General features: G+C 27.7%; 1 protein-coding gene across 11 annotated transcripts in view; it reads right to left on the reverse strand.

Moving 5' to 3' along the window:
* Positions 1-486: 486 nt before the first annotated feature.
* The window catches only part of LOC130669160 (histone deacetylase 4), a 135391-nt gene continuing 116726 nt past the window's right edge, over positions 487-19151 (reverse strand). For 7 of the 11 annotated variants that reach the window (XM_057471910.1, XM_057471909.1, XM_057471907.1 and 4 more), the window contains 13 exons: positions 15772-15897; positions 15598-15680; positions 14346-14455; positions 13500-13640; positions 12856-12953; positions 11835-11978; positions 11495-11771; positions 10816-11262; positions 10382-10651; positions 9960-10306; positions 9293-9847; positions 5949-6088; positions 487-1090 (listed from right to left, as the gene is read on the reverse strand). In XM_057471910.1, coding sequence (XP_057327893.1) covers positions 1027-1090; positions 5949-6088; positions 9293-9847; positions 9960-10306; positions 10382-10651; positions 10816-11262; positions 11495-11771; positions 11835-11978; positions 12856-12953; positions 13500-13640; positions 14346-14455; positions 15598-15680; positions 15772-15897 — 2802 coding nt within the window. In that variant the 3' untranslated portion in view covers positions 487-1026. Of the gene's footprint in view, positions 1091-5948; positions 6089-9292; positions 9848-9959; positions 10307-10381; positions 10652-10815; positions 11263-11494; positions 11772-11834; positions 11979-12855; positions 12954-13499; positions 13641-14345; positions 14456-15597; positions 15681-15771; positions 15920-19151 lie in introns of all 11 variants that reach the window. The other 4 variants (XM_057471906.1, XM_057471914.1, XM_057471915.1 and 1 more) reach the window with 4 other exon arrangements.

Genomic DNA, 19151 nt, shown 5'->3' on the forward strand with positions numbered 1-19151 from the left:
AATTCACCATAAATGGAGAATACATTATTTATATTTCTATTCTATTGTCTTTTTATTTCTTTATCTATATCTCATTATAATTATTATTGTTACATATGTATACATAAGTGTAACATTTAATTGTTTTGTTCATGAATTTAACTATCTATAAATTTCATGCATTAGCATTTTTTTAATAATAATTACAGTGACTTATTAAATCATGGGCGTGATATTTATAAACTTTCGTTGAACCATTTACATAAAGTATGTAACTTATGTAATTGTTAATTTGTTTTTATTTATTTATAATTTATTAGTGTAATAGTAAAATATATATAATATAATTTACATAAATCATTCGTTGTCTACTTAAGACACTTATATAATTAAAATAATATTCACAATAAACAAATATAATTGTAAACTATTTGAAATTAAATTATATATTATTTTAATAATTAAAACACTTAAATAATAATTAAAATAAAACGAAAGAAAAAATATAATTATTTACATATTAATGATATTTGGTTGTCAGAACCTTGTCATATTTATAATTTATATCATTGAGATATAATATAAAATATATATATATTATACATATATATATATTTACAAATAATTTTTATATTTATTGTTAGACAATATAATTATTTAAATATTGTTTAAGATAAAAATAAGATTTACTATTATTTTTATTTATCTTAAACAATTTAATAAAAATTACGGCCCAGCCGTGACAACTAAAATTTACTTATCAATCTCCGTTGATAAGGTTCATATTTTAAATGTGGAGGGCTTCGGTATGAGAAAATTCATTTATTTAATTATGTAAATATTATCCCGTCAATTTGACGTTAAAATACGGCAGGTATTTTTAACTATATATTTATTTATTTTTTTTTTTTTATTAATTGTTCTCGAAAATAGGGAGAGAACACTAATTAAATTCATACGAAGATCCATTTTTTATTTAGCTATCAACAATTTAAATTTATAGTTACGGACAATAAGTGCAATTATTTGTTTAATTATTAAATTATTTTATTTTGTCTCATCCTGTTCCATTGGTTCTTCGGAAACTTCACGGGAATGTTCTGGCGTTTTTCTGCAATTTTATAAATTTATAAATTATAAATAAATTAATAAATATAATAAAATGACAACTATGCCGCGTCATTATTCCAAAAGGACATATTTTTATACGCATTTTGGCTTTAGTCACTAAATTTAAAACCAAAAGGGTGCATAATTTTTTTTTTAATTGCTAGTCATATTGTAGACTTATTCTTAAGCTGAACATTGAAAAAACAATATTTTGAAAGCCAAAAGGGTGTATATGGGGCATTCCATGCCAAATCACCGAGGTTTCGGCCCGACCCCCTTCGATTTCGCTGAAAATTTTTTATCATTTTCTACCCTACCAAAGACATTTTCCTGAATTTTTTCAGATTTTTTTACCCAACCCAAAAAAAGTTACGAATTTTTGAAAAAAAACGTTCTTTTTTTTCAAATTGCTGTAACTTTGACACAAATTGACCTTTTGGCACTTTTTTTTTTTGAAAAATTTTGTTTTTAATTGTAGTTTTCAGAAAAAAATACAAAAAATTTTTCGGAAGTCACGATATATAAAATATTTCAGTTTTTTCAATAAAACCGTAATTTTTTCGAAGTCGGAAACCTTCGATTCTCAATTTTTTGTCTCAAAAAACACTTCAACCAAGACAGTATTTAACCCCGCTATTCCCATTTTGTGCCGACTTTCCTTTATATTTTTTTTTTTTCGATTAAAAATAAAAAAATTTCTTAATTAGGCTTGTTTTTTATGACTTTGCGCTGAAATTTTTTTGGATTGTTTTTAAAAGCTCAGAAGTTGAATAAAATTGGACAAAAAGAACCGTAAAGTGTATTAGGGACAAGGATTGATTTTTTAGGAAGAAAATTCCCAATTTTTAAATATAGTGAAACCTAAACTTACAACTAACCTTCTCAATAAGACAATTTATAGATAAACTGAGAAAAATATCGATAGCCGTATAGACAATTTTAGATCAAATTGAACGGAATATAGTGTAGTACCGTATATCGCGTGCTTAAAGGTAAAAGGGCTTATAACAATTTATGCGCCCTTTGCAAAGGTAAAAGGGCGCATACTTTTTTTTTTATTGCCAATCGAGTAGTAGACACATTCTACGCTTAAAATTGAAAAAAAAAAATTGAAAGGTAAAAGGGCGTATGTCTTTAATTATACGCCCTTTTACTTTTAAGAATTCGAAATTTTGGTGATCTAAAGGTAAAAGGGCCTATCCTGTTTTTTCGATTTAGTATCAGTTATAGGTCAGAGTAAGAAAAAAAAATGTCACTCCAATCAAAATTACCACTCCACAATTTAATTTATAAGAACAAATATTTATTCAAGTGGAAAAACGAATGAAAAATGAAGGAAAATTAAATTCATCAGGGTATTGGTCCTATGCCATCGCCATCGTCAGGATCATCTGTACCTATAAGATTATAAAAAAAAAGATTTTTTATTTTTTTTTTTAGAACATAACTTGATAATAATAAAAAAAATTTATAAACTATTATCATCGCTGAAAATTGGACTTTGATAATACCGATGAAAAAAAAAAAAAAAAAAAAAAACAGAAAATAGAAAATGAAACCTTGATTGAAAAATGAAAAAATGCACCTTTGAAAAATTAAAAAATCTAAAAGTACATTTTATTAATTTGGTTAAATCAATTTTCACTGCACTCATAGAATTTAAAATTTTTTAAATGCATTTTTTTCATTCTCGAATTATACATATTTTTTACATCAATTGTTGAATTAAAAAAAATATAACAAACTTAAGATTCGATCAAAATTAAATAAAGAAATTCGGTTTTTTACTTAAATAAATATTTGTTCAGATCAATTAAGTAATGGAGTGATAATTTTTATTACCCTTGTAATTTTTTCTCTTACTCTGACCTATAATTGATAACAACTGAAAAAACAGGATACGCCCTTATGACTTTAAAAAAATTTTTTCTTAAAACCAAAAGGGCGTATAACAAAAAAATTTTTTTTTTGTTTTTTCCATAGATTTTAATGTTTTCTACATTTTTACATTGATTGGATCGAAAAAATTTTTTTTTATACGCTCTTTTGGTTTTAGTAACGCGTTATTTAACATTTGGTATAAAAAATACGATTTTTTTTTACGCGCCCTTTTACCTTTAAGTAGTACTTTTCTTAAAGGTGAAAGGGCGTATGTCTTGAGATACGCCCTTTCACCTTTAGGATACCAATTTTTTTTTTTTCACAAATTTTTACGTTTCAGACAATTTCAAACCGAATGGCAAAAAAAAATTTTTTATACGCCCTTTCACCACAAATCCCTATTAACCCTTAGCTATAAGCCCTTTTACCTTTAAGCACGCGATATCTCAACTGGTATAGTACTCGGCACGATACCGACATGGTCTAGGTTTGATTCTCAGTTAGGGCTATCGATATTTTTCTCAGTTTATCTATAAATTGTCTTATTGAGAAGGTTAGTTGTAAGTTTAGGTTTCACTATATTTAAAAATTGGGAATTTTCTTCCTAAAAAATCAATCCTTGTCCCTAATACACTTTACGGTTCTTTTTGTCCAATTTTATTCAACTTCTGAGCTTTTAAAAACAATCCAAAAAAATTTCAGCGCAAAGTCATAAAAAACAAGCCTAATTAAGAAATTTTTTTATTTTTAATCGAAAAAAAAAAAATATAAAGGAAAGTCGGCACAAAATGGGAATAGCGGGGTTAAATACTGTCTTGGTTGAAGTGTTTTTTGAGACAAAAAATTGAGAATCGAAGGTTTCCGACTTCGAAAAAATTACGGTTTTATTGAAAAAACTGAAATATTTTATATATCGTGACTTCCGAAAAATTTTTTGTATTTTTTTCTGAAAACTACAATTAAAAACAAAATTTTTCAAAAAAAAAAAGTGCCAAAAGGTCAATTTGTGTCAAAGTTACAGCAATTTGAAAAAAAAGAACGTTTTTTTTCAAAAATTCGTAACTTTTTTTGGGTTGGGTAAAAAAATCTGAAAAAATTCAGGAAAATGTCTTTGGTAGGGTAGAAAATGATAAAAAATTTTCAGCGAAATCGAAGGGGGTCGGGCCGAAACCTCGGTGATTTGGCATGGAATGCCCCATATATAATTCAAGCTATATGCCCTTTTGGCTTTCAAAATTTTTCTTTTAATTTCCAGCTACCCTAGTAACACATGTTTGAGCAAGATTCTGGAGTAAGTATATTGAGCAAGACCTCTAGCTGCTAGAGTCTTTTTCTACGTATGTGTCCTTCGCAATATCGTGTATCAAGAAACCTATGTCAAGATTTGTGTATGTCTTGCTCATGGTATCGTACACAAGAATATTTAAGATATCTTGAACACAGTGCAATGAAAAAGTGTCAAACGCATTTCTTGCACCAGTATAACTTACAGTAAGTACTTACCCGTGGCTTGCACAAGATCTGCCCAAGGATCAAGGTCAATTTTTAGCCTTGAGCAGATCTTGAGCAAGCCATGCGCAACTATTTTCAACTATAATCTTCCTCCAGAATTGAGTTATAATCTAGCACGAATTTCCCTATCCAAAAATGCCCATAGAATTCACTCAAATGCGACAAAAACCGCATAGAATCCTATAGACTGTTTTGGTTTCTATGCGGTTTTTGTCGCATTTGAGTGGATTCTATGGAAATTTTTGGATAGGGTTCTTGTGTAAAGCTTGCACTAGGCTTGTAATTTAAATCTGGTCACAAGTATCTGCAGCAAGACACATACGTAGAAAAAGACACTAGCACCCATCGCTCTTGAGAGCAGACTTGCTCAAGAATTGAAAAAAATTGTTTTATGGGTATAAGAAAAATCTACAGAACGATTGGCAATGAAAATAGTACATTAGATAACTAGTGCCATCGAGTATTATACTTGATGTCACTAGTTGTCTACGATATTTTATTTCATAAATGCTCAAAATTAAAACGTCGTTAAATGCTTAACGTTGGCGTCATACGGTCGCGATCATTTTAATAATTTGTCTTTATAGAAATCAATGTTTTTTTTTTTTTGTTCAGTTTATTTATTTATAAAAACCCTATTCAAAAATTCCTATAGAATCCACTTAACTGCGACAAAAACCGCATAGAATCCTATAGGCTGTATTGGTTTCTATGCAGTTTTTGTCGCAGTTGAGTGGATTCTATGGGAATTTTTGGATAGGGAAATCACTAAAATGTTTATTTTATTGTTTTATTGAACAACAAACATGAAAACTAACCTAATAAACAGTCTGATACATGTATTATTTAATATAAAAACTTTAACAAGTTTTTTTCTAAACATAAAACCAACAGGTATTAAAATTTTAGGTTAATTAATATCCTCCTTTGATTCTATTTTATTAAAATAAAGTATTTATTTTTACTTATAATCACTTTTTGATAAAATTACAGTTCAGGTTATAAATTTAAGGTGACACAAATTTATTAGTAAATGACGATCCACAATCGTTAGCCGATCAATTTCATGCGGATGTTTAATCTAGAGAATTTTTTTTTTGCGAGTGATGCAGCTTTAGGTAAAGTTCATCCCGGTAACCTATCTTGAACTTGAACATTTTGATAACTTAGATTATAGAGAAAGGATATATCACGCCTATTTTCATCAAATTTTGCGGTAGAAGGGATGCACAAATGCTTTCAGAAAGTTTAAACACTGCATTTGACCAATCAGAAATGATGAGTGTTAAATGAAAAAGTTTATGACGCCGAGGTTAGGTATTTAACGGTGTTTATTTTGAACATGTATTATATAAAATAATTATATACTCCTTTAGTTTTGGGAAGCTCTCTAAAATCAGAGGGGGGTGTAAAAATATACCCTTTTGAAATTAGAAACGGGATATATTTATAATTATAATAATTACGTTAAATTTGTTGGCTGTTGCATTGACAAAGAAGCCATCGCAGATACAGTATCTGTTTCATCATGTTCTTTTTGACTTGCTTGTACAGCACTCATTGCTGCTGTATGTGCGGCAAGTTTAACACATGGCCAATGTAACATCTGTAACAATACAAATAAATTTATTTATTTAATTACGATAAATGATAGTAATATTTTTTTTTTAATTAATTAAATAAAAGTACTGATTGCGAGTATGCAAATAAAATATTTAGTTAGATAAAGAATCCGATTAAAAGCCCCCCCCCCTCTAACCAGAGTCTAATTGTTCCCCTTACAGATTTTATTAATAAAATAATTTTAAGATAAATAATTAAAACAGTTTTATAGGGTAAATACACCAATAGATGGACACCCCCCAATAGATGGACGAATATTATTTTAATAACCGATTAAATAAAATTTAGGAATGAAAATGTAACATAAAAATTTTTATTTTAAATTATATATATTTCTGATGTTAGAAAATAATTTTTTTTCAATTTAATATATGTTATAATCATAAAAAAAATTATTTTTATTTTGACGTGACGACATTTTGCTTCAAAAGCGCCACCATTACTAAGCATGTGACAGACAACCGGTAAACTATATTTGTGATAACTAATATAAATAAATAAAAAACTAAGATATGTATCATGTGATTGTGTTCGTAGTTCATTAACAAATTTATTAATTTAATAATTAACTAATAAAATTGAAAAAAATTAATAAAATTTGCCGTCCATCTATTGGAGATAAATTTCTGACCTTAACCCAATAGATGGAAATTGGATTTATCGGGTAAATTTTCTATTTTTTTTTTTTTTTCATAACATTTGAATAAAATTGTTTGTTAACATAAACTCATTTTTATTTATTTATTATTTTTTTAATATAAATAAAATGTAAGCAAAATAATTAATAATTTATAAATTGTTAATTAATATTACGTAATATATTATCATATATTTTGCTTTACCTAATATGTAAGAGTAAGAAATTTTTTAAGATAATAAAAATACTACATATATTTTGAAAATTATTTTCTAACATTTGTTTTTTTAATTAATTGTATTAAAGACATACTGGTATTATGAAAAATTTAATAATTTTTTATATGTATAAGAAGACGAAAATATCATTTGCAAGAAGCGTCCATCTACTGGTATTGGCTGTCCATCTATTGGAGATTTCGTCCATCTACTAGGAATTCGGACTTTTTCTTAAATTTTCCTTTTTTGTAATCAATCACTACGTTATACAAAGTTTTAATTATTTTTTTCTAGTTAATTAAACATTTTTGCTTAAGTATAATTCATTTTATTATAACTTATTTATATTTTATTGCTTCATTTCGATTAAAAAACATGAGAGTCTGCTTAACTGTCCATCTATTGGTGCGTTTACCCTATTTATATATTTTTTTTTTTTTTTGCTATTTTATATATTTTAAATTTTTATCTCATAATAATTGTCCTTTTATTCTGTGAAGAATTTAGATAAATGTAAAAAAAAATAAAAAAAAGTTTATGACAGATTTGTTATTTTGAATCGTGAAATAAGTAAAAAATAAAAATAGATTTTATTGAAAAATAAAATGTCATTTTTTTTTTTTAATTTTATGATGGAATTCTACCACTTGCTATTACTGCATACAAAACGACCCCGAGTTTCGACGATAATTATTTAATCAGCTAATGTCTCATGAACTCAATTAAAATTAATAATCTATTGATTTATTTCTATTTTTATTATAATACAATCCTTAATATTTTATATAGTTTATTCTTCAATTATTGATGTAATCATATATTATTAAGGTTTATCTACATTCATATATTAATATTTCAATACTTTCTTACTATCATATTTTTTTTATTAATAAATCCCTATTAAATATCTATAGTTCACCTTTAATGATAACTTGGATATGAGATACTCTGGACATTTTTTTTTTAATTAGTATAATTGGATGTTAAAATATAATTCAAGCAATAAACTTATAAAATTTATTATTTAAAAAAACATATATTGTAAAAAATCGGGAGTGAATTCAGAGCGATTAAGGATTTCATTTAAATCCGAATACACTCCGTGACTCGGAGTTCCGGAGTCAAAAAAAATTACTCCGCGTACGAAGTAAATAGGAAGTTTATTTTTTCAACGAAGTGATTTGGATTTTATTTAAGTTCGCATTCACTCCGATTCAGAGTTCTAATATTAAAATGAACTCTTTTTAGGAGTAAATTTCACTAGGATTAAATAAATGAACAGTCATCCGCTCTGCATTCACTTCGCATCCATTCCGCGTTTACTCCGTTAACTTTTTTATTGTAAATATTGTTTGAATTAATATAACTTAATTTGGAGTTAAAATCTATAAAATTCAATTTACTTATTCATGTTTGAGTTCATTATATTTAATATTCGTGATTTTATGGGAAATATGGACAAAAATATTATTATGATTATGTGGAAGCGGCTAAAGCAATTATTTTGACCGTTAGTTTTCAATTTCATATATTTGACTTCGACGAATATCTAAAACGTCTAATTTTGATGATTTGTATTTTTGATTGTACATACTTGCATATTATCAATACTAGTATATATCTAATTGTTATCTAGGTGACTATATTGGAATTTATATACTAAATTTTATACTAACATCTGTAATAATTTGTAAATTTGGTTCTCATTGTAGAGCCCTGAAGAAGTCAGCACACGGAAAAAAAAAGTATAGCTCCTCGAACGATCTAAAGTATAGCTACTCATAGATCGTTACCCCAACAATACGTACACTTATGGTAACGTATCGTTCTTGTAATTATCTATTAGATAGCTGTGAGCCCTATACGACTTTTCGTAGTCGTCACCTCACACGCTACTGTCTAATCTGTTTAAACATCCATTTTTGCGCCAACTATTTTGTGAATTGAGTAATTGTTGCTAGCAGATGTTTAATAAAAAAAAGTGTGAAAAATAATTATGATGTTGAAATATGGACCCACGGGTAGTTAATAAATTAACAGAGTGGAATCTCCATAATTATGTTGATGCATTTATTGACAAGTGTTTTTTGTAATCAAATATGCTATTTGCTGTATTGTTGTCAGAATGATACAGTAGATCGTTGCAGTAACAATCTAGTAGATAAGTAATGCGTATTGTTACTGTAACTATACAGTATACTTCTGAGAGCTATATTTTTTTCTCCGTAAATTTTTTTTTTATCAAAAATTTCTCATAAAATATTTTATTGAACTTATCAAATCCTATTTTTTCATATTACTAAAACAATATAATAATTATTTTAAAAATTACCTGAATAGCAATAGTTTTTTGTAAAGTATCAATGGCATTTTGACATGGTACCCTCGTAAGTTCTTCATCACGTATCGGCGTTGGTTCATCACCTAACAGTGCCCTGACACATTCCTGTGCAGAATCACAAATAGCAGCAAGATCATAACCACCCTCTAATGCAAGTATAACTTTGCCATCAGCAAGCTCTAATAAATACTGTGTCATTCTTCCAAAACACGCTGGACTGACGTTGTATCCACCCAATGGCGGTGGATGTCCAGTCGCAGCATCAAAACCCGCAGATACAATGACAACATCTGGATTAAATTCCTTGGCTATTGGCATAACGACTGTACGAAATGCCGCTAAATATTCAGCATCACCCATTGGCGGATTTAGTACACCAGACCATGATATATTGACATTGTAACCAAGTCCATCACCAACACCACACTCTGTTGATCCACCAGTTCCGGGAAAGAAATTTCCATCGTCATGACGATGGATTGACAAATAAAGTACGCGCGGGTCATCGTAAAACATTTGTTGCGTTCCATTACCATGATGTACGTCCTACAAATATAAATATATGTTGTTGATAAAACTTAACCATTTTCACCTTAAATTGTAAAAACAGTCAGGTTTATAAGTAACATAAATAATGAAACAATAAATAAATATTTACCCAGTCTAAAATAAGAATTTTCCTAGTATTTAATTTTTGTTGCAAAAGTTTAGCGGCTATAGCAACCGAATTAAAAAAACAAAAGCCCATGGCCTGATTTGGCTCGGCATGATGACCTGGCGGCCTGACAACTGCGAACCCATTTTTTATGTCACCCATTGCCGCTTTGAAGGCCAAGTCAACAACACAACCGACAGCCATTCGAGCCGCGGGTGCAGTATGAAGGTCATTCCACGTAGTATCTGAGTCAACGCCCACACCACCGCACGGTAATCGGACAAAATTTTTAATTGGCAGCGGTGATAACTTTGATAGATCTAATTTTTGTCGATTTAGTGGATTTGTACCTGTATTATGTCAATGATAATAATTAATAATTGATATTTAAAAATATATTTTTGTGAAAAATTTAACTGTCGTACCAAATAAAAGGGTGTGAGCTTCACTATGGCAGGTTTGAATTTCTTCTAATGTGGCTTTACGCGAACGAATGCGATCGCAACGTTGCAGTAATCCGGTCTCAGATAGTCTAGCCCATACACTCTGCAGTCGTCCTCCATGTTCTGGATGACCTCTGACTGTTTCGCCGCACACACACGCGTGTTTAAGCATCAATGGATCGTAGGCCAGCCCCGTGGTAGGTCGATGAGGTGAACCACGAGCAAACACATCTCCGCCAGTACCCTGAGGTCCTGTTACACACGATTAATTATTCATTAACTTGTCAAACATTAATCAATAAAATTTATATTTATACTAAAAAATTTAAATATGCTACAACATATTTCCATTTTCATCCTTCATTACAACACACATGAATAAACTTAATACCCTCATGACATTAAAAATTGCATACCTAAGTGAACAAGCGGACTCGACAGCGCCCTGGACAGTGGCCGAGCAGATTGTGAATTTCTAGTGCCAACATAGGCCGGACTTTCGTTAACTTGTAGCGTATGACGCATCATAAGATCCCGTTGCTGCTGAAGAAATTGTTCGCGATCACGTTGTTGTTTAGATATTTCACTCTCCTCCTGGATTTCCTTCTTCCCCGTGAGATCTATCACCTCAGACTCCTCGGTTTCTGGCGCCTCGTCCAGCTGATTGGCTTGCCCGCCACTGCGTGATACCACTCGGGTCAGTACTGTTTGACGTATCTGTTGTTTCAAATAATTGTGAGCCTGCTGTTGATCGTGTAATTGCTTTTCAGCGAGATACTCTTCGTAGTGAGTCGTCGGAGGTGCTATTATACCGCCTTGGAGCATCGGATGGCCTAGAGGTAGAGGTGCTGACTGTGTTCTACCTGTTGGACAAATAAATTATTTGAATTAATTGTTATAAATTGATGTGCATATTAATTAACGCGGGTGTAGGGTCTTGGAAGATTTGTAAATGTTTTTAAAAAAAATTTTTTCTAATTTATTATTATTATTGTTGTTGTTGTTGTTGTTGTTGTTGTTGTTGCTGTCTCAGTCTTAGTTGTCTGTCTTCCAAGAGTTGACACGTACGAAGGTGATAATGAAGAGTGAACATACTACCTAAAGGCCGGTGACCAGCCTTATGAAGTCTTGCGTGAGCTACTTGAGTATCCGTTATAGGGGAATTATGATAGACTGTATGCTGTCGACTTCCTTGTTGTTCCAAATTTTGCATTTGTTTATGAATATATGACGGCTCGCCCTCAATGACAGTTAGTGATGGATAAAATGGCAGGGTTCCAGGTAACATTTCTCCTGTTAATGGCATACCTAGTCGTGCTGTAAATGCTGCACGGACTTCGGCTTCTGATACTGGCGCTAGTTTTGATCCACTCTGAAGTGTTAAATTATTTATTTTTTATTTGCTATTTTTAAGGTTTATTTATTTGGTACTTACGGAAGAAGAACTAGATGATGGTACATGAGGTCTGCCTAATGATATATTCGGCATTGATGGTGAACTAAATAATGATAGATCTGAAAGACTTCCTTGTTGACTACTACTTGTTAGAGGTCCTCCGTACTGTATATTTTCATTTTCCTGGTTTAATATCAACAAGTAATTATTATTAATTATTTATATTATTATCTATCATTATAAAAATTATAATAGTATTATTTATTAAGTACACGGTGAAAAAAAAATAACTCTATTAAAAAGTAGATATCTCGCGTTGATATAGTATATTACATACCAAGGAAGGAAAATACGACATTTCAACCCACGTGTATAATTGGGACATCTTACAAACACGCGAATTGGGACATCTTACTTTCCTCCGTAATGTGTATACTATTTTTCACCAGATTTGTATCTGAAAGTTTAAATTTCTGCCTCTGTTTGTGAGAAGAATGGCGCATGCGCTAATTTTTATCATAAAAGAAATTAACGACTTTCTTCCCTCTAAACAGGACAGGAATTTAAACTTTCAGTTGCAGATCTGATGAAAAATCTTATGCACACCATGAAGGAAAGTAGGGCATCCTAATCGGCGTATTAGTCACTACTGCCTTCGGCTCAGGTAGGCAATTACGCGGGTTGGAATGCTCTATTTTCCTCCCTTGGTGTGTAATATACTATTTTTTTAATTATATTAAAAATAATTTATATATTTCATACTTCAAAACTTTATTGGACTTGAGAAAATATTTGAGATTGTAAGAAAAGTTTAAAAAATTAAACTATCAATACATCAGTTGTGTATGAAATAATATAAAATTACATATATAAATCAATGAACATATATTTGAATATGTCAAAAATATATATAGTGCCATCAAAAATTTTACCACGATATAATATTACATGTAATTCAATATATTTTCTATGATATATTTGTATTATCTTTTTTTTTCATGTGGGTATATATCGATAATAATTAATAAAATTAATTTTAGTTGACAACAAGATAAATTACCTCTTGAATTGGAGTATTACTACCAGCAGTTGGACTCGCTTGGGAATTGTTTCCTGTTGGCGGTGAATTAGGCCCGGATTCAGGATTTGAAGCTGAGTCTATTAAATAATAATATAAATTAATAATCATCATACTTTAATGAATATATATTTATTAATTAATTTAAAGAATATATTGTATTTAAATTCGATAAAAAAATTTTTAATAGATACATTATAAAATAATTTGTTGGAAAAAAAAGTAAAATAATTGACTTTATATAAATTATAAGTAATTTTGAAAAATTTAAGTTAAAATAAAAACTGTTAATTGATTTCATGCAGTTATTAAAACATCAAAAAAAAAATTCAAATCAATCAAATTAAATTCAAACTAATGCACAATTAAAAAATGAAAAACTGTTAGTTTATAATTAAAAAATAATGAATAATTGAATGTAAATAAAAATATAATGGATAAAAAAATAATGTAAAATAAATAAAATGAAAATTTATTGGGGTAAAGTGATAAATAGAAAATATATATCTATATATATAAATTTAAGATTATTTATATTGTTAAAATAATAATGATTATTATATAAATAAATATTTATAGTGCTTTTGGCATGGAAGAGATGAGGATAAATTAGTATTGGGACGTACTTGCGAGGAGTGACTTCCGCTTGAGATGCGACAGGAGTCGATCCTTCCGACGTGCCGTAAGGGGTGAATTTCGTGTCGCTGCCATGTTCCGCTCCATCACACGTTGTTTAAGTCGCACCTTGAGCAAGTTTGGCTCCGAGGCTGGCCAATTCAGCCGGTGTTAGTTATAAGATTTTATAAGATTTTTTAAATGTGGGGAAAATACCGAATATTTGCTATACGTTGTGGATTCGACACACAACTAGCCTTATAATTATTTTCAAAATTTTTTTTGGATTTATATTATATTAAAATAATTTAAACAAAGTGCACAGACGCTTAACAAATACATCGTCACAACTTTTAAATTTTTTAACTTTTAAATTTATTAATTTATTTTTATTTTTACCAATTGTTCACTTTTAGGAACACGTGGTTTTTTGACAATAATCAAAATTGATAAATTAATAGTTGAAAATTTTTTTTCATCAATCCACAAAAAAAAAAGTTGATAATAATAATAATAATTTCTTTATGGTCAATAATCATAAAAGTAAACAATAACTATATTTTTAATTTGTCATTAAATAATTAAATTTAACTAAATTTTTACTTTGCAAATTTAAAATAAATATTTAATAGTTACAAATATAAAAATATTATTTATAAATTTAAAAGTACATTTTTTGTGAATGAAAAAATTTTTTGTTTTAATAAATAATAAAAAATTAAGTTATGACGACGTTAAGATCATGCTTTAGTAGGCAATCTACTAGCACACAAACTGCTCGACGAAAAAAAAAAAAAATAAAATAAAATATGTATCACTCAGTAAAAACTAAGCATTTAAAATATAATAATCAATACCTGTTTTGCGTAAAGGAAAATCATCACCAAATTTTTCCTGTAGCATTTGAGGCATTCGATAAGGATGTGAAGCATTTGTTGAACTACTAGATTCAGATTGTGACTGTATCCTATTGAATAAACAAATAATTATTTATAAACTTGTGTAGTTTGATAGTTAAAAAAAATGAAATTAAAAATAAAGTTTATAAATATTTAAACTGAGTCGTAATATAAATAAAAGTTGTAAAATAGTGTTGAGTTGGAGTAAAGACAGACAATTTAACGATTTAAAGCCAGTGGTTATTGCATAGGGAAGGACAGGAAAATATCCTCGGCCACGAGACTTTGCTCGTCAGTGCTAAATGAATAACTGGGCCAGGTTGTGCTATTATCGTTACACCGACGAGGCTTACAGCCGTGCAAATACGTCCAGTAAAATTGCTGTTACTATATGGCCTCGATATAAACTAAAACTACTTTTAAAATTTACCCACCAATTGTCCTCGAAAACGATTTATTATTTATCAACACATATATCTATATATATTTATATAATTAAGGATATAATGATAAATATTGATATTACTCATTTCTCCCAAGTTGGTTGCAATTTCTATACTTTTTTATTTTCGAAAACTATTGATATTTAATTATTCAACAATAATACTAATAATAATAATAATAATGATAATAGTAATAATAATTATTATAATTAATTTAAATTTCTAATTTACTTTGACAATATAGATAATATAGTATTTACATAAATAATGTTTGATAAACAAATTAAAAACAATGGAAAAATTATTAAGTGATAAAATAAAAATTTATGTATTATTCTAAATAGATTATATAGCAATTAAAAAAATTGGAGCGTTAAAATAATTTAATTAGTTAATTGTTTATTTACATTATCAATAAAAAATAATAAATAATGTGGCAATGAGTAGGAAGTCACGTAGATAGCGATGAAAATTCCAGAAGCAATTCGAAGAAAATATATATCCCCTTAGAATTTGTTGAGTTGCATTTCAATCAATCTCACCAAATATATACTTGTATTGGGACAACGAATGACAATTGGAAAAAAAAAATTAAAAAAAAAATTTATACAATAGTCATTTACCTGAGCCCGAGGTTATTGACTTTCTATGTGTGTTAAAACTATAAATTTTATTGGTGTTTGCCATTAAATAAAACACCAAAGTCACGTAAAATCGTGAAAATTTTTTAGATTTTCAATAAAAAAAAATTAAATATTAAAACTTACCAACTTCTGTATCCAGGTGTACCAGGGACAGCTCCATTAGCCGCTGCTGCAGCTTCTCTCTGTTTTTTATTAACGAGAAAACTCTGTAAATAAAAAAAAAGTAAGCCATTAATCATTTTTTTCTTTTTAAATTAATTAATAAAATAAATAAGTGGTAATTTGATAAATAGTTACCTGCAGGCGTAATTTGACCTCCGTAGAAGCAATGGCACTGTGATCATGTTTGTCTTTTTTTCTTAACGCCTCGATCCTCTCTTTTTCCCTCATTTGATCCTCGATCTGTTTCTGCTGCTCCCAGAGCTACGATAAAATCAATAGGTGCCTTAAAAAATATGAAATATAATATTGTTTTTATAATTACGTTTATCGCAATTAAAAACATTAATTCGAAACCAATTTTTTTTTATCAAATAAAACGAATATTAGTTTTAATTTAATCACCCGAATCATACGATATTTAATCAAATATATCTAAAATTATATATTATAATATAATTATGTCTAATTAATAGATAATTAATAATTTTATTACACTTGCGCTATTATAAGTAATTGAGTTACATATAATTTTATGGATTTATATATTAATTTAATAATAGTAATTATTATGAATTGTGTAGTAATTAAATGTACTACTAATATAACAAACACTGAGACTGCAAGTACTATTAATATTTTTTTTTATTTATAAACTAATAATGTCTATTTTTAATATTTTTATATCATTAAAAAATTACGACAAAATTTGATAAAAATTATTAACATAAATGAAAAAAATAATTGTAAGAGTAGTTTATGTAATATATTAATTAAAAATCAATCAACTTTAATGATAATATATATATATATATATATTTAAAATTTAATTTCATTATTAACTCAATGCCTATCTAAGGAATTTAGTTTCGTTAGACATTTAAACTAACAGTGAATTTTAATTACACACTTGTCTACATAAAATTTAACTGAAAAATGATAAAAATGAATGCGTAGTAATATTTAAGTTATATTATTTATTTACAATTGCTTAATAGATTTATAAATTATTATTATCAGTAATATAGAAATATTTAAAAAATAATAAGTAAATTTTTTATATGATACTGTGTTATATTCTTTTATTTATTTTCTGAGTAACATAAAAAAAGAAGAATAAAGAATAATATAATTAAGTGGAGTAGTTAAATTTAGCTATAGCGATTGTAACGAAAGTTTTGATTGGTGTGGTAAAATTTTATTAATTTAAGTAGAAAGACTATCCGCCACTTGTAAATGGAAGTGAATACGTTGTCTGTAATAAATTAGCAAGCAAGAAGAGATCTCGAAGAACATTAACGCAGCTGGCGCCTCTCACCCATTTACACACATTCAACATATACATATATATATTTATATATTTATGTATATATAACATAACTACTATAACCCATTCCGTACTTTTCCACTATAGTGTGTAACATTTGTTAAGTTGTGAGACTCACAAGCTTCAATTATTTATTCTTATAAAATCTCCCTATATACGATTGATCTAGTCTAAGGAAGTTACCATCTATACATGTGTACATAAGTATAAATATATATGCATAAAAGCACGATATAGGGTAAAAAAATGTATGTATGTTTTTTTTCTGTTCGTATAATAAATGAAAAAAAATATTTAAAATATATATGTGTTAGAAAAATTTTGTATGATAAAATCAAGATTGTTTTCAGACATGAAGACCAGATATATGAAACTATTTTTAGGTCAATGAATTCATTAAAAAACACTTGTGGGGAATGAAAATTTATGAATTATAATGATCTACCGTCAACCATATACGATGGTACTTTTCCACGTTCGCGAGAATGTTAAACGATAAAAGTGCATTAACCCTTTTTTCCTCGTCTTTTGATCATTCTGTTAAATATTCATATTTATAACTTACAAATGTATATAAATTTCATTTTATATCATACTGAGTTATTTAATTTTTATATTATGATATATAGTTTTAAATAATAAATAATTAAATTCGCGTTAAAAATTTTTCATATTTAAATTCATTGACATTTTAGATTAGAAGGTATAAAAATTTTGTAGCGAAAATTTTATCGTGGTTAATAAATACCACACACATATAATACCATAAACATACACTTGTATAATAACAGAATATATATGTATGAAGAAACGCAATTTGCGAATCTATAGAGTAGCTGTATGATACACTAGCTTAGAGACATTGATGTATGTATAATTCAACAGGCTTAATAACGAATGCACGACTTTGCACACCAACAATATGTGCTTTACTGTCACCATGTGCCTCCGCACCTTTGTACTTTTATTTTAATTTATTATTATTTTTTTTTTATATAGTTTTTTATTCTCTTTTTTTCACATTTTTATCGGCCACGTTTTTACTTTTCCTGTTTGTTGATTCGCGTGTCGACGTGCCTACTCAATACTTTGACAGTTCTGTAGATTATTCATGAATTCTATAAATAGTTACAGAGAAAGTTCATTCGGACTATTCATTCCCATATTAAATTTTATCAATGTTTTTTCATTATTTATTTTATTTTGTGAAAGCTAAAAAAAAATTCCAATTATACTATCTATATATATTTGTTAAAACAATTTTATTATGTTTTAAAATAGTGAAATAATAATTTCTCTCCTAGTTATGTTTATTGATTTGAAAAATAAAATTTAAAAAGCATTAAAATATAAATAGAATGTTATATAACATCATTAAAAAAAATTTTATTAACATACAATGTTTTGAAATTATTGGTAATTAAGCTAATTGGTGACAATTCTTTAGAATCATATATTAATCTTTTAACTGATTCAATAAATTATAACATACAAAAAATTATTGCAAAATTTCGATTGTACACGGAGAAAACGAGTCTTGAAAATATAATAATATTTAATATATATTTTAGTAAAAAATACTAATGCGAATCAATAATTGCATTAATTTTATTATTTATTACCAAATATATGATTAAAATCACAAAATGGTAATTAATACTATGTGTTTATCTGAAAAATTTCTATATTACTACTATTTTATTGATATTGTTTATTGATAAAATATCATATTATATAATGAAAATATTCAATAATTACCAAACGTTAAGTATATTTAGGAAAATAATATTTTTAAGAAAAAGTTACTATTTATATAGTAATTCCTGTTAATCAGATTAATAGCGTAGTGTTAAGTATTATACAGCAACTAAAAATTACTAAACGGTTTGTAATTTTTGGAAAGCAGATCGATAAAATTAACAATCGGTAGAGATAGTGTATACGAATAAGTATACAAGATCAGTGACTTTTATTCAAAGGAGACATCAGACCGGCAGACTGAGGACAGAATTCGCACACGAAAGATTAGGGTTCGAATCTAGGTCAAGTCAAAATGAATTTTAAAAATAAAAATTGACACCAACACTAATACACCTGACATAAACAATAACAATAATAATATTAATAGTAACAACAATAATAATATTAATAGTAACAACAATAATAATAAAAAGTTGAAAAACTCTAATAA

Source organism: Microplitis mediator, chromosome 5, assembly GCF_029852145.1.
Source record: "Microplitis mediator isolate UGA2020A chromosome 5, iyMicMedi2.1, whole genome shotgun sequence".
Taxonomy (NCBI): domain Eukaryota; kingdom Metazoa; phylum Arthropoda; class Insecta; order Hymenoptera; family Braconidae; genus Microplitis; species Microplitis mediator.